Source organism: Hibiscus syriacus, unplaced genomic scaffold (assembly GCF_006381635.1).
Source record: "Hibiscus syriacus cultivar Baekdansim isolate YM2019G1 unplaced genomic scaffold, ASM638163v2 tig00011079_pilon, whole genome shotgun sequence".
NCBI classification, from domain to species: Eukaryota; Viridiplantae; Streptophyta; class Magnoliopsida; order Malvales; family Malvaceae; genus Hibiscus; species Hibiscus syriacus.
This window is the reverse complement of record NW_024062242.1, coordinates 261,707-277,487: the sequence shown is the minus strand read 5'-3', so window position 1 is coordinate 277,487 and position 15,781 is coordinate 261,707. Positions and strand designations below refer to the sequence as shown.

Here is a 15,781-nt window from a genome sequence, read left to right as displayed (position 1 = left end):
TACAATGTTCATCTGAACCGGAACACTTTGCACATGATAGTTCATGTTAATACAATATTTTCATTCTACTTTTTAAGTGTATGAAATCTTGTATTTTTCGTTTGTAATAGGAAATAATTCTGTTTATTTTAATTCTAGGTCACTCAATTATTAATCTGGTTACAAATGAGCCATTTTTTTCTGTAGAAGATGCAATCCTGTCATTCAATTAAAATATTATTATAAATAGGTCATTAGCCATTACATATTAGTTGGAATAAGTCTTCAAAATTCATGTATTTTTATCAATTTGGTCTTAATAGTTTCAGATTTAACGACAGAATGATACATTTTTTTAATATTTAAATTAAATAATTAAATTGTAACTTTAAGAAAAAAATAATCCATTTATAATGGAACTAACAATATGAATATGAAACTTGGTTTACTATAAGTGATGAAGTGCAAAAAGCAATTTATAGAACAAAGGATGATAAGCTAATGTTAAGATGGATGACAAAAGATGAAGCAAATGGAGATATTGCAGTTAAAAGAAAGGGAAGAAAGCAAGAAACATTCTTTGTCGTGTCCTTAATTATCTGCTTCATAAATAGAAATGTCCCGCCTCACCATCCTTCCTTTCCGCTGTCTCCCTACACTTTGCACTCCCTCCCTTCCATCTCTCACTTGCTTTTCATCTTTCATTTTTTTCTCTTTCTCATCCGAATTAATTCACTCTTTCTTTCCAAAACATCCATTTCATTAACATTATCTACTACTGCTAAACCACCAATCATTTTTATGTTTTATTATGGATGAACACACCATCCATGATGACGATAAGGACAGAGATGCACTGGCCGGCATCAGCTCCATCCCGCCTCCCCAACGTAAGATCCATTCCTACAGCCAGCAGCTACGTGCCAACTCCGCCCACAAGCGTCACCGTCAAGTCCGTAAGCACAGCCTTGATGACATCCCCAAGCCGCAGGAGTACTTCAACGACGAGTCTTCGGACGATGAGTTCTTCTCTCACTCCACTTCCAACAATGCTCCCCACGCCTCTGGTGAAGAATATATTATCACTAGTCATTCTCAAAGGGAAAGGCTCGACAAGAACTTGTCCTTGGAAGGCAGCTGTGCCGTCGATGAATCCCAAACTTTCCAGCCTTTCCAGCCTCTGCCGGAGTTCATTGGCACCGGAGGTGGCACCGGTATTTTCAAGGTCCCAATGCGTGCCACCGTCCACCCCAGGCGCCCACCTTGCTTGGAGCTTAGGCCACATCCTCTTAGGGAGACTCAAGTAGGAAAGTTCTTGAGGAACATTGCTTGCACTGACACTCAGCTTTGGGCAGGCCAAGAGAGTGGAGTTCGGTTCTGGAGGTTCGAGGACGCTTATCAGCCTGGCTTCGGTTCCAAAGTTCGAAGGGGAGATGAAGATGCCGCGCCTTTTCAAGAGTCTGCCAACACTCCACCCACCATCTGTTTGCTGGTGGACGGTGGAAATAAACTGGTTTGGAGTGGCCACAAAGATGGCAAAATCAGGTCATGGAAGACGGATCTTCCTACAGATGACACTACTCCGTTCAAAGAAGGCTTGTCATGGCAGGCGCATCGCGGTTCTGTTCTTTCCATTGTCATGAGCTCCTATGGTAAACTATATCATATCAATCAATAGATTAAGCCCCCTTCTCTACATTACAAAAAAAAAAAATAACAACATTTAAGCATAATGCTTTGTTGCAGGTGACTTGTGGTCTGGTGGAGAAGGCGGTGTTATTAAGATTTGGCCATGGGAATCCATTGAAAAATCTCTCTCTCTTAGGCCAGAGGAGAAACACATGGCTGCTTTATTGGTAGAGAGGGCATTCATTGACCTCAGAAGCCAAGTTACTGTTAATGGTAATTGTAACCTTTCTTCCTCCGATATCAAGTACTTGGTTTCCGACCATGTAAGAGCCAAAGTTTGGTGTGTTCAGCCTCTTTCCTTCTCTCTCTGGTATGGTTGGTTTGGCCGATTATATGTATTTATAACATGCTTTTCGCTTTGCATAGTTTCTCTATAATTGAGTTTAATTGATCTGCAGGGATGCTCGGACGAAGGATCTTCTCAAAGTGTTTAATATCGATGGTCAGATTGAAAACCGCGTTGACATACCATTGCAAGATCAACAAGGCGCCATAGAAGATGAGGTGAAGGTAAAAGTTGTTTCTGGTACGAAAAAGGAGAAATCCGGAGGATTTTTGCAACGCTCTAGAAACGCTATAATGGGAGCGGCGGACGCTGTCCGTAGAGTAGCAACGAGAGGAGCCGGAGCATTTGCGGAAGACAATAAGAGGACCGAAGCACTAGTACTTGCTCCGGATGGCAGCATATGGAGTGGATGTACAAATGGCCTACTTGTGCAGTGGGATGGAAATGGAATGCGGTTGCAAGATGTTAGTCACCACCCTTGTGCAGTACAATGCTTTTGTGTTTTCGGAACACGGATTTATGTAGGCTATGTTAGTGGGATAGTCCAGGTTATGGATCTTGAGGGGAACCTGGTTGCAGGATGGATGGCTCACAACGGTCCGGTCATAAAATTAACAAGCGGCAACGAATATATCTTCAGCTTGGCTACGCACGGCGGTATACGAGGATGGAACATCTCATCTCCGGGACCAATTGACGGCATATTACGACAAGAACTATCGGAAAAAGAACATATCTACTCGAGACAAGACAATATAAGGATGCTTGTTGGAACATGGAATGTTGGTCAAGGAAGAGCCTCTCAGGAGTCACTTATGTCATGGTTGGGTTCTGTTTCATCAGATGTTGGCATTGTTGTTGTTGGTCTACAAGAAGTGGAGATGGGTGCAGGTTTTCTTGCAATGTCTGCAGCTAAAGAAACCGTAAGATATATAATGTGATATAATGTGATACCATGTCGTCTGAAATGTTCTTATTCGACAAAATGCGATCTCTTCGTTAACCTCTTGTAGCTAAGTGTAGGTAGGACTTGAAGGGAGTTCTATTGGGCATTGGTGGCTTGACACAATTGGAAAGGCCTTAGATGAAAACACAACATTTGAACGCATGGGTTCTAGGCAGCTTGCAGGTCTACTGATTTCTCTTTGGTAAGTATCCATTACCTCAACATAACATTTTGTCGAATTCGATTTAATGAAGCTAGTAGCTTTATCTTCTATATATAGGGTAAGGAAGAATCTTAGAACGCATGTTGGGGACATCGATGCTGGGGCGGTCCCGTGTGGCTTTGGTCGAGCTATAGGCAATAAGGTTTGTCCACTTTGATAACTTCATTTTTCATGGTTTAGAACATAGTCATTAATGCCTCTGCACCTACAGAGGATATAGAAGATTAAGAGTTGGTAATGTGATGGTGCAGGGAGGTGTAGGTTTGAGGATAAGAGTGCATGACCGATTAATATGCTTTGTTAACTGTCACTTAGCTGCACACTTGGAGGCAGTAAACCGGCGAAATGCTGACTTTGATCATATCTTCCGAAATATGGCCTTCACTCGGTCATCGAATCTACTCAATAACGCAGCTGGTATGGTGCGATTACTGTTTTTCTGTTCCTCTCTTGCGTTCTGCACATATTTATTTTGGCTACTTTATTCTTCTGGCTTGCCACTCGTGCTCTGTGTTGCAGCTGGAGCCTCAGCTTCTGTTCAAACGGCTCGGGTCAATAATGTATACCCTCGCTCTGCTCGATTCCATTCGATATCTTTATTGTATATATATATCTTAGTTTACCTTCTCTACATACTTAGTTGCTTCGAGATCACAAGTACAACTGCATTTTCCACAGCCTGCAGGTGTTAACACTGAAGAAACAAAGCTTGATTTAGCAGAAGCAGATATGGTCGTCTTTTGTGGCGATTTTAACTACCGCCTCTTTGGTATATCTTATGATGAAGCTAGGGACTTTGTTTCTCAAAGATGCTTCGATTGGCTAAGAGAAAAGGATCAGCTCAGGGTAGAGATGAAAGCCGGTAAGGTTTTCCAAGGAATGCGGGAGGCCATTATTCGATTCCCTCCGACCTACAAGTTCGAAAGGCACCGTCCAGGCTTGGCAGGTACAACAACAACAAAACTTGATTTCCCTGTTTTGCTTGGCTTGTCTTAGATGATTTAATCACTTTATTATACCTTTCAAGGTTATGATTCCGGAGAAAAGAAGCGTATTCCTGCATGGTGTGACCGAGTGATATATCGTGATAACAGGGCCGGTCCAGCAGGCGAGTGCAGTTTAGAGTGTCCTATAGTTTCCTCCATTATATTGTAAGTTTGTTCACAAAGTGTTATTTTGTGCTGCTGCTTATGCCTATTTCTGATGTGCAACTGCAATGAATGTGTAATGATCAGGTACGAGGCTTGCATGGACGTTACCGAGAGCGACCATAAACCTGTAAGGTGCAAATTCCATATTACAGTTGCGCATGTAGATAGATCAGTAAGGAGACATGCATTTGGGGAGGTGATGCAGTCGAATCGGAAAATTAAGGCTATACTCGATGGATTGCGTTTCGTTCCGGAAACAGTTGTTAGCACCAACAACATCGTCCTGCAAAACCAAGACACATCGATCCTCCGAATCACCAACAAATGCGACAAGGATAAAGCTATATATAGAATCCTTTGTGACGGTCAGTCCACCGCGAAGGATGAGGAGGATGTAGCCGAGTACCATCCAAGAGGCGCCTTCGGCTTCCCGCGCTGGCTCGAGGTATATGCAACTAATCCCAAGCCTAGATTTTCAAGTTGTAAGAAAGTGGAGTATACTCTGTTATGTTATATAGACTCGTGAACTGTGTGATGTTGTTTTTGACATAGGTTACACCAGCTTCTGGCATAGTCAAACCAGATTCGTTTGCTGAGATTGCAGTCCATCACGAAGAATTCCATACACTCGAAGATCTCGTCGATGGCATCCCGCAGAACTGGTGGTGCGAAGACACTCGGGATAAGGAGGTGGTATTGACAGTGGTCGTATACGGAAGTTGTTCAACAGAAACGAAAAGCCATCAGGTCCGCGTGCGTCACTGCTTCTCAGCAAAGACGGTCCGCATTGGCTCGAAATCAAACACGAACAAGAGAAGCCAAGGAGGAGGTAGTCTTAGGAAGCACAACAGCACCTTGGAGTCGAACGACGATTCCAGGCACTGACATTAAAGCCTTTGAAGCTTCTAGAAGCGAGTGTCTGTAGAAACATATATAGGCAACAACTGGAGGGGAGCCTGACAAATTCCATTCCATTTTACTCACAACTTCAAGATGTAAAATACTAAAGGAGCATGGGAGTTTGAGATGTCGGGACCATTGGTTTTGATTTGTTAAAAGTTGTTGTGGCTTCTTTATGTTTTTTTAGCAATCCATGCCATCCATATTCTTTTGATGTATTTCACAGACTACTACAAAAAACCATTCTTGCTTGAAGGCGGCAGCATAGTGTAATGTTTCTGGCCAATTTATTTATTTATCTATTTTCATTCACAAGCAGAAGAAATAATTGGAAGATTCATCTGCTAAACAATATCAGAGTAGAATTTAACTTATTATTATACCTCCGGAGATTGTCTCCGGAAAATACCAGTCCTCCATCCATTGAGATCTCCGAATAAATTCCTTCAATCATCGCAGTTTCCAGGTCATCCATATGATCCGGTATCTTGACATGCTACAATATAAGAGTATAATTTAACATTGAAACTGAACATGAACATGAACATGAACATGACATGCTTCCAGTTCCAGAAACAAAAACATGGAATCCTTAAAACCAGGTACCTTGCTGTCTTCTTGCAATAATTGGGAGTGCATATCTCTCTTTTTTTTTATTACTTCATTTGTGGGAATTTTGTTGAGCTTAAAGTTTTCAATTATGAGATAGAGACAAGGCATTGTTGTTATTCACATGGAATACGGTAGCTGGGCGAGGAGGGTGCCAGCCAAATGCGTATGGTGACGCCTCCATTGCAAACTCCCACATGCTTTTGGCTACCTACTCACGATATCTGTATGAAAACACTATTGTTTTCTTATATCATACATATATTTATATATATATTGAATGAATCTTATATCATATATTTAACTACTAAGAGCTAATCCACCCTGGAAAATTGGAAATCTACCATCTTAAGCAACATCCATCTCATATTCCTTATTTTCTACTCATGTCTCTTCAATTATCGTTTACAATACGTATGAAAAACTTTGAAAATTTGACAATATTCGTGTCGGATACATAATTACATCCGACACTTATACCTGAGTTCGAGTAATATTGGAACTGTTACCACTTACCAGGTGCATCACTCATTTCTTGTTCTATTTAACTAATTGTGTAAGCGTTGATCAAGAGATTACTTGCACATAACCACCTTTCTTTTCCTAAAAGAATTTCCAACTTTTTCAACAAAATTATGATTTTTACTTCATAAATATGTTATTGATTTGCATTGTTCTCATGATATGCATATCAAAATATATATTCATGTATAATATACTACTAATCAAGCTAATGGCGGCTGCATGCATGCATGCATGGCCACATGCAAAGACAAAACCCCAAGTAATCGGCAAAAACAGATCAAACATTGCGGCGTCACCAAGTTTGCTTATCCAACAATCAATGGTAAGTTGCCACTCTGCATGCATTTCAAATTAGACATAAACCCTAATTTATAAATTATAAATACCCATTTCGGCACTTGTGTCTTGTCATCCCTCAAAAATGGAACATACAACCAGCTGTGTTCTTTTTTTTGCATTTGTTCTCCTTGTCTTCCCTTCATATGGGGTAGCTGATCCATTGACTTACAGTACGTACAATGTTCTTAGCTATGGAGCCAAACCGGGCAATTTGGACTCAACCAAAGCCATGGTTGCTGCATGGACTTTGGCCTGCGGCTCCATCAAACCCGCGACCATTTACGTCCCGCCGGGGAGGTTTTCGCTGCGCAATGTCGTTTTCCGTGGACAGTGCAAGAATAATGCTATTGTATTACGTATAGACCGCACATTCGTCGCTCCGTCGGATTATAATGTTCTCGGAAATACTGGAAACTGGCATCTCTTCAAGCATGTAAATGGCGTTTCGGTTTATGGCGGGATACTTGATGGTCAAGGCACTGGCTTGTGGGCATGCAAGAGATCAGGCAAAGGCTGTCCCAGCGGAGCCACGGTGAGTTTTGCATATGGTTTATTTATATTCGCGATTAACCAACGTTATATAATACAATTTGTTAATCATTGTTTTGGCTTTGTAGTCTTTAGTATTCAGCAATTCAAAGAACATTGTAATAAGAGGATTAACATCGCTAAACAGCCAATTGTAGCACATTGTCATCAATGGTTGCAACAACGTAAAAGTGGGCGGTGTACGAGTGTCTGCCACCGGCAACAGCCCGAACACCGACGGCAGTGTCGTGCAAGCCTCGAGCGGCGTCACCATTCTAAACTCCAGAACCGGAACGGGCAATGATTGTGTCTCGGTTGGCCCCGGCACAAACAATCTATTGATTGAGAGCGTCGCATGTGGACCTGGCAATGGGATCAGGTAATCAACGATTGATCATCACTTATATATATATATATATATATATATAAATTCTGAATTAACATGGTTGGACATTGGAGCAGCATAGGGAGTCTTGGGAAGGAAGCCGAAGAACCCGGTGTTCAGAACGTGACAGTTAAAACCATTACATTTGCCGGTACTCGAAACGGGGTGAATAAAGTCATGGGGGAGACCTAGCTCCGGTTTCGCCAGGAACATACTTTTTCAGCACGCAACCATGACGGACGTCGAAAATCCCATCATCATCGATCAACACTACTGCCCTGACAAAAACAATTGCCCCGGTCTGGTACATGCGTTTCGTTAATCAATCGAATTAATCATCGTGTTTGGTCTATGCTGACTAGGAAGAATAATTAACTAAATGATTCGCTACAGAATCGATACAGGAAGAATAATTAAAATCAGAGATTTTACATACCGGGACATCCACGGAATATCGGCGACGGAAGTAGCAGCGAATTTTGATTGTAGCCCAAGCATTCCTTGCACTGATATAAAGCTGGAGGACGTGAAGCTCATTTACAGGAACAAACCGGCTGAAGCATCATGTAGTAATGCTGATGGAACTGCTTCTGGTTTTATTCAACCTTCAAGCTGCTTGTAGCGATGTGCGAAATAATTATCTTCTTAATTAACCATAATATATTTTAATTCCATTTGACACCCTAGAAATATTAGGTTAAATATATATCTTGTAAAAAATTGTTTAATTAAGTTGAATTTTTTTAGGGTAAAGTACACAAATGGTCCCCCGACTATAGGGCATTACTTTGTTGAGTCTATCGACTATTAAAAGTTACAAAATGATCTTCGAATATGGGGGCATTACTTTGTTGAGTCTTCGACTATTAAAAGTTACAAAATGGTCTCCGACTATTCATATGTTCCAAATTCATCATTTTCTATTAAAAATTGACGACAATCTGAGTTGGACATTAACTCATTGGCTGAGATATGATAGTTGTTTGAGGTTTTGGATTATATTTTATCATATCACAGTCAGCATGTTAATGTCCAACTCAGACTGCCGACAATTTTTTAACAGAAAATGACGAGTTTGAAATATATGATAGTTGGGGGACCATTTTGTAACTTTTAATAGTTAGAGGACTCAACAAAACAATACACTATAATCAAGAAACCATTTTGTAATTTTAATAGTTAGGAAACTCAACAAAACATCAACCTATATTATACATATTTTTGTAAATTATTGCCTTCGTCATTTTGTCTTCGTAAAGTTTGATTCACTAAAATTTTATAATTAAAAATATAAAATATAATTTATAATTTACACCTAATACAGTGACCAATGACAGAATTTGACGAAAAGCGAAATCCTTCTTCGAACCCCTTGAATACCTAATGATATTTGTCCAAAGGCAGAGAAGGGTGCATCCATCCAGAACTGAAATGGAGGCTTCTCCTCCTTTAGGACTATTATTATCCCAAAAGAACATATGTCATCAAAAGGTACGACTTTTTTGTGTTTTTCTTTAATCTCAATTTAATGGGTATGTATGTGTGTATATGTATCTATGTATGTGAATTAGAATGAGAAAGGGCATTTGATTGCTATAACCAAGGAAGGAAGTTGATGTTTTGTTGCAGAGGACGGCATGATTTTATACTAGGGAGACGAACTTTAGAGGGTGAACTTATAAAATTCCATAGGTAAAAACAAATTGTCAAATAGAGAATATAAAGACAATATATAAATTATATGAAAAATTGAAATTTTTAGGGGCTACCACCCCTTGGTCCATCCCTACCCGGAGGGAGAGTGTCCAAATGCACTTAAAACACAATTGCCTTAGGTTTTGGAGTTTGAGGGATTATGGATAGTTTAGTTTCATAAAAAGTTAAGATTTCTTTCTTCTTCTTGAAATTGATAATGAATAGGGTAGGAATAAGGATGCTGAAGAATGATTTTTTATTTATTATTGGCCTGAATTTGTTTGTATAGTGCTCATGCCGGACCCATAACATGTGGGAAGCCAATACTCAGATCAGCCATTCCTTCTCTGTGTACGGTCCACTTCCAAAAGACTCGGAAAAATGTTAACAGGGCATTGAAGAAGGCAAACCTTAATGTTTCCTCTTCGAGTAAGCTTGCTCCTATGTTTCATGTCATAGTGGCAGAATATGTACATCAAATACAAGCCAAAAGAAGAGCTGCCTCGAGGGGAATCACTAGTAAAGCTACTATCAAGGAAGAATGTCCTAGCTGAACCTTTCTTAACTGCTGCACATGTCACCAATGCTAAAGAAATCAAAGGTGAGACTGGCCGACTCTTACTCATATTTGATGTTTTGGAACCCATCGTAGCTGCTGCTCGGTTTTTAATATGTCAAGATGTAGCAGTACTCTTTTCCTTTATGTCACTAGTTATCTCGATTCATATCAATGTTTCTGGTGATCTTTATTGTAAACTTTGGAGTTGAGAGGATCGTTTTGTGGGAACTTGATTTCAACCAGTGATCTTAATATGAGAAGCAAACTAGACATAACTCATGTTCTATGTTTAATTGTGTTTATGGTCGATCTTGTGATCTTGTTATCCCTCGGTTCAGGTATCGTAAGTTGATGCCCGGTAATACAGTCCAAGTTAAAGTGCAATTTTCGACATTGATATCAGTGACACGAGAATCGTAGGCATCCGTGAAGTAGCTGAGCTGCTACTTGTAAATGATAGTAACAACCAATGTACTTCAGCCAATGACCAATGTTGCATGCATGCCTTCTCAGTCAGCTTCATATGTATGCCGGAAGTGGTGCCTCAAAGCCTTATTAACTTAACTTTAGATTCATCCAGATAGTTACAGCCTTTGTAGTATACTTCTGTGGTTCCTTGGAAAGACTTATTAAAAACCTTTTGCAAGTTGTATGTAAGACTAAAACAAGGCTTGTATATCTTTTAACCAATTCAAATAGTTTAAACATGAGTAGGACACTCCTAATCGCTGCCCTATGTTAATCAATCTAAAAGTCAGCTTCCAAAATGTGTGCATTTCTTTCGTTCCTCTGTTTTCAAGTTTTAAGCCTTTTTTCTCTATTTGGTGGTTGGGGTGGATGAGTAAATACGGATTGCGAATGCTATCTGTCATAATCATTTTTTTAAAACAAAATTAGGTTTAAAAAAAACCAATTATGACTCTAGTCATGCATGGCAAAGTTTGTAGCCATGGTTTTTGCCACTATACCGGTCGATTTTCTCATATCCAAAACGATACATCAAAGCTCACTAGTGCAATGTGTGTCAATATCGGAACAAAGACGATACATCAACCAATACGACATTAATATCTTATCCATTCATTTAAAAATGAAACTAAATACATCAAATTCAAATGAAATATAATTCCCCTGGAACTGGCATCCATGTAATGTAATTCAACTACAGCTCGTTTTAACCAAGAGAGTGGTGACCTAATGCTGCTGCAATTAACTTGATACAAACAATTTCCCTGTAGCCACACTAAACTCCCATATTTCTTCAGCTATTGATTGGGAAACAGTACAAAAATCCTAATCAGCACTTCATGGTAGTAAACGCAAGGCTTATCTCATGTCTACAGGACCAACTTGCCCAGCAGCTGATCTACAAAGGGGACCAGCCTTGCTTAATGCTTGGACCGGTTGTGATGCCTATGGCGTTTGCTAGAGTGTTCTTCCTTGTCCCTAGAGCTCCTTTTCTGAGAGATTACTCCCCTCTCTGCAGTGCTCCTGGAAGAGTAGTGCTCCTCTCTGTCCGAAGAACTCCACTTGTAGTTATGATCCCTCTCTACAGGAGTTGAGTTTGGAGAATACTCCAACCTATCCTCGGGGCGTTCTTCCTCCAGACGACTCCTTTTTCTGGAGTATTGCTTTCCCCCTGTAGTCCTTCTGTGTTCATCCCTCTCCATCGAGCTACTTCTTTGGGATAAATCTTCTCTCTCTGTTGAGCTTCTCTTGTGAGAGTATTCTTCCTTCTCCACTAAACTCCTAGGTTTTCGAGGGGGAGATGGGACCTAGAAACACATTCGGACAAGATGGTATAATAACGACATCTTATTAGGTTAGGCTAAACCCAAAAAGGGGCAAACCAGTTCAGAGGAGAATCAAAACCAACTCCCCCCCACCCCCAACAAAAAAAAAGAAAAAAAGATTAGAAAATTTGTAATTTAAGAATAAAAATGAAAATATAATAAAATTTACATACACCAGCAACTCTAACAAATTCAGGAAGCAAAGAAAATGTACAAGTGAAAAATAATGCATATCGGCGAGACTTATGCAACAATGTATTTGTGGAGCTTATTTTGTCCCACTTTAGAATATCTATATGCATGCCAAGGGTTTGAATTAGTGTAAGATAGTGAGGTGAAAGGGGCTGCACCTGGAAACGAGACATGTATCTTCCTTCAGGTGGAGGAGGAATGCCCAGTTTTTTCAAATCTTCATAAGGAATTGGTTGCCTGGTTTCCAAGGGGAAATAGAGAATGAGCAAACAGAAAGCTGCAGCTCCCTGTATCTAGCCACAAGAGCTAAAATCTTTTATGAATATAGGACAATTAGATTTGCACCTTAATGAACCAAAAGTTGCATAAAAAAGATGGAAAATTCGGGGTCGAATGTACATCAGAATCATATAGTGCAAAGAGTATCTGATAACTTAATGGATCAAAATATGCATAAAAATGATGGGAAAGACGGTGCCTACAAGGGAGCTCTAAATGGTCTTTCTCGTCCTCCAAAACGAAGTTGTTCCGATTCTTTTCTACCACCAAGACCCCCCTCCTGTTAGAAATTTGGAAATCTGTCAATATTGACAACATTCCATGGCTAGAAGAAATGGGAAAAGAAGAGAAAATCACTACTGACCTAATCTTCTAGGAATCCACCCAGGCATCAACTGTTGCCTGTTATAATCAACAATAATTTCAGCATCCTCAATAATTGAATGGTGAGCGTCCTGCAAACGGAGTAATCACCATACTTGTTCACCCATTTTAATTTTACAAAAATGGACATTAAAGATGTAATCCCTGACTAGAATAAAACTAATAAAACAAAAGAGAAAATGAATCAATGTTGAGTACCAGATATGCACGACGCATCTCTCTCTCGGATTCGAATTCAACAAAAGCATAACCCCGTGATGCGCCGGTCACTGCACAATGCATCCTCCTAAGCTAGAATAATAATGAAAAGATTATCTAATATGCAAAAACTAGTAATGTTTCAGAACTAAATGAATATAAAATTAAAACCCTAAAAACTGCTACCGATGTGGCGAACTAAGCGCAAGTTTTTGACTCGACCATATTTGCTGATAGCCTGAAAAAAGAAAACACCCAAACAAATACAGAATTGAAATCACAGGAAACCAAAAAAAATGAAAAGTTTATGAGCAGAATCGCAAAACCAAAGAAAAGAAAAAAGAGCGGGGTGTTTTGGTTTTAGAACCTTCTGGAGAGTGTGCTCTGTGGTCGAGTGAGATAGGCGACCGACGAAGATGGTGCGGTAATGATTTTGGGGTCACCCAAAGGGTCATCTGCCGTGAATTAATGAATAAAAAGAAAAAGAAATGGAGAAAGATGAAAAGTTTGAGTGAGAGAAATAGAGAGAGATACAGAGGGCAGTATCGGAGCATAGATGAGCTCGGAGAACGGCGTTATCGTGGGGAGGATGTCGGTGCCGTCGATGCTGCCGGCCTGAATGAGTCAGCATAGAACACCGAGTATATGTTGTTGTTGTTGCTGCTCATGATTCGTTTAGATATGTAACACAACTACAATGAATTATTGATAACCTATTTGTTTACTTCACAATAATTAAGTGTATAATGATTTAAATATTAAATAATTTATAATTTCTGTATGAATTAACTTTGAATGTGATATTCTGTTTGATAATTACTCTGAATCATTCAGAATGTACTTTGTAATACCCTAATTTTGTCCGGGCCATTTGAATCTATTTGAAGATGATCAAATTAATATGAAGGTGCTCGATGAAGAATTAATTCAAATGATGAAGCGAGGAAGCTTGCATTTGAGAATTTTAGGTGCTTAATTGGATTGTGATCATATTTGCTTCGTTTTGGAATTCAAGATATAAATTGAAGCCCCAAATTCAATCCCAAATCCAAATTAAATGTTTAGAGTCCTTGTACATCTTATAAACCTAAACCCAAATTACAAATGAGGCCCAAATCGGACCCAATTACAATGTCAGACCCAAACCTGAAACTCATCAAACCCAAAATGGGACCCGGTTGAAACATCACGTGAGGCCAGCAACAACCCCCAGCAGAAACCACCACGAGCTCACCATTTCCAACCCGTGCCCGTGCCTTCACCATTTCCAACTCGGGCTTACCATCCACCCACGTGAAGCGCGACAGACAAGGCTCGGCACCCCGAGCAAACACCACCAACAGCTCATGCCCATACCCTGCAACGCCCATTACTCCATTAGCAGGGATACACATAATTCAAGGGAGAGCGTATTCAACAGAGAGAAAGAGGGGTAACCATTACATTCGAAGGGGGACGGAGGAGAAAACAAGGGTAAGGGGCATCGAGAATGTGAGTAGAGAGATTTCATTAACACATGGGAGGCAGGAACGAAAGGAATTTTCGAGAGGAATGGGCGTAAGAAGGCTCTGGGTTCACGAACGGAAAAGGATTCAAAGGGTGGGGGGATTTTTAGAGTTTGTAATAGGGGGCTTCCTTGGGAAACAAAAGGGAGGAAAAGCATTGTAATTCTACCCATTTCGGGAAATTAATACAAAAAGATCTTCTCATCATTCAAAGAAAGCAAAAGCAATCTGTTAACAAGCAACAGAAAATTCCAGAGAGTGAACCCAAAGAAATCAATGTCTTTCGAACCAAAGCAAAGTTTAGAGAATAGAAGAGAGTGAAGCGTTTACCTTGTTGATTCGAGTCCTTCGTTGTCGGTAACCACCACGGCGTAGTCAGAGAGGTAAATAGAATCCATGTAAGTTATTTAGAAGTTTTTTAGAATTGAAACCTTGTCCATAGGAATAAGAAAGCATATAAAAATTTACATTTTCTTCTTCGTTGTGGAAGTTCTTTTCGTCGTTAGGGGGAAACTCGGGCGATAGAGGGCAGCGGTGGCCGCTTGGCTTCGGTCGGGGTCTTGCTTGGAAGGTCATAGAACGTAGGTGTTGGGTTTTAGGTTAGGGGCTTCTTTTGTCGTTGGTTTGGGAGGTAGTCGGAGGCATAACAGCCACCGATCGGCGGTGGCCGACTTTGGTTGTTCTGAGTTTCTCTGTCGGCCATTAGAGAAGAAGAATGAAAAGCGAGAGAAAGAGAGGATGGGAGAAAATGGCTGAAGCCTTTGGGGGGGGGAGATTAGAAATGAATTAGGGTTTCAAGTTTACCCTAATATGCCATATAACCACACGCCAAAACGGTGTCATCGCGTTTAGGTCCAAAACGGCGTCGTGTTGACGTCCAGGAGGGTATTATGTGTTTTGATGTGGGGGTAATTGTGTGTAGGCCATTGTAGTTTCAACCTGTTCTGATTTGGTCCCTAATTGAACTTCATTTGTTTATGATTTCGCCTTGAAATTTTCAGTGTGTTTCCTTTTGGTCCTGTATCACGTTTTGGCTATTTTCATGATAATTTGACATTGGATGTGTAATTTTGGAAAATTTCAATTTGGTCTTATGTAATATTTTGTTCATATTATGTTTACAGTACTTGGGAATGACAATGTTTATGAAAAGAGTCTGTGGTTTATTTTCTTTATATTTTAGTCATTAATTCGAATGTTTTCTTTTTTTTAATTTAGTTTCTTTATTTTGTGTTCATTTAATTTTAGCCTTCGTTTACTTTTAATTGGTATGTTTAATTTTAGTTTTATTCCTATTTAGTCACTTTTTGAAATATGTATATATTTATATACTTAAATATAATAATTTTGCATGTCATGTTTTTTATTATATTTAAGTCATATTTGTACATTATATGTTAATATGTGAAGTTTATATTTTTTAATTAAAATATATGTATATAATGTTTTATTTATTCTTTTTATTTATTTCATGTTGCATGAGATTTGAATTATAATATTTATTTAATTACTCTTTGTATGACATTCATTTGGCATAATTTGTATGATAGCCTCACGTGCATAACTCAAACTAATCACATAATTGGATTAAGGGTAATACCCTTTTAATTTAAAGC

The 15,781-nt window shown here is 39.5% G+C and overlaps 1 protein-coding gene, 1 long non-coding RNA gene and 2 pseudogenes across 4 annotated transcripts; 3 read left to right on the top strand and 1 right to left on the bottom strand.

Annotated features, from left to right (window-relative positions):
- The first annotated feature begins 773 nt into the window (after positions 1-773).
- Positions 774-5,234, top strand: LOC120204557 (type I inositol polyphosphate 5-phosphatase 12-like). Of its 2 annotated transcripts, XM_039204618.1 has the most exons (11): positions 774-1,631; positions 1,726-1,978; positions 2,067-2,877; positions 2,978-3,102; positions 3,181-3,265; positions 3,375-3,540; positions 3,643-3,683; positions 3,802-4,069; positions 4,151-4,274; positions 4,359-4,719; positions 4,827-5,234. In XM_039204618.1, exons 1-11 carry the CDS (start codon positions 791-793, stop codon positions 5,157-5,159), a joined length of 3,408 nt encoding a protein of 1,135 aa, XP_039060549.1. In that variant the 5' UTR covers positions 774-790; the 3' UTR covers positions 5,160-5,234. The 2 variants fall into 2 exon arrangements, with proteins under 2 accessions (XP_039060549.1, XP_039060548.1); XM_039204617.1 differs by having other exon boundaries at positions 3,375-3,683.
- Positions 5,235-6,729: 1,495 nt separating this feature from the next.
- Positions 6,730-8,193, top strand: LOC120204531 (annotated as a pseudogene).
- A 761-nt stretch (positions 8,194-8,954) lies between these two features.
- LOC120204556 lies at positions 8,955-10,581 on the top strand. Of its 2 annotated transcripts, XR_005523953.1 has the most exons (3): positions 8,955-9,051; positions 9,545-9,856; positions 10,153-10,581. It is a non-coding gene; the product is annotated as an uncharacterized LOC120204556 (long non-coding RNA). The 2 variants fall into 2 exon arrangements; XR_005523952.1 differs by lacking the exon at positions 8,955-9,051 and having other exon boundaries at positions 9,453-9,856.
- A 239-nt stretch (positions 10,582-10,820) lies between these two features.
- LOC120204642 lies at positions 10,821-14,030 on the bottom strand (annotated as a pseudogene).
- Between the last annotated feature and the right edge of the window lie 1,751 nt (positions 14,031-15,781).

Excerpts from the sequence above, each read along its gene's own strand:
- LOC120204557 (XM_039204617.1), top strand. The coding sequence starts at position 791 with ATGGATGAACACACCATCCATGATGACGATAAGGACAGAGATGCACTG. Across the intron at positions 4,275-4,358 it reads ATAGTTTCCTCCATTATATT|GTACGAGGCTTGCATGGACG; the intron begins GTAAGTTTGTTC and ends TGTAATGATCAG. Across the intron at positions 4,720-4,826 it reads GCTTCCCGCGCTGGCTCGAG|GTTACACCAGCTTCTGGCAT; the intron begins GTATATGCAACT and ends TTTTTGACATAG.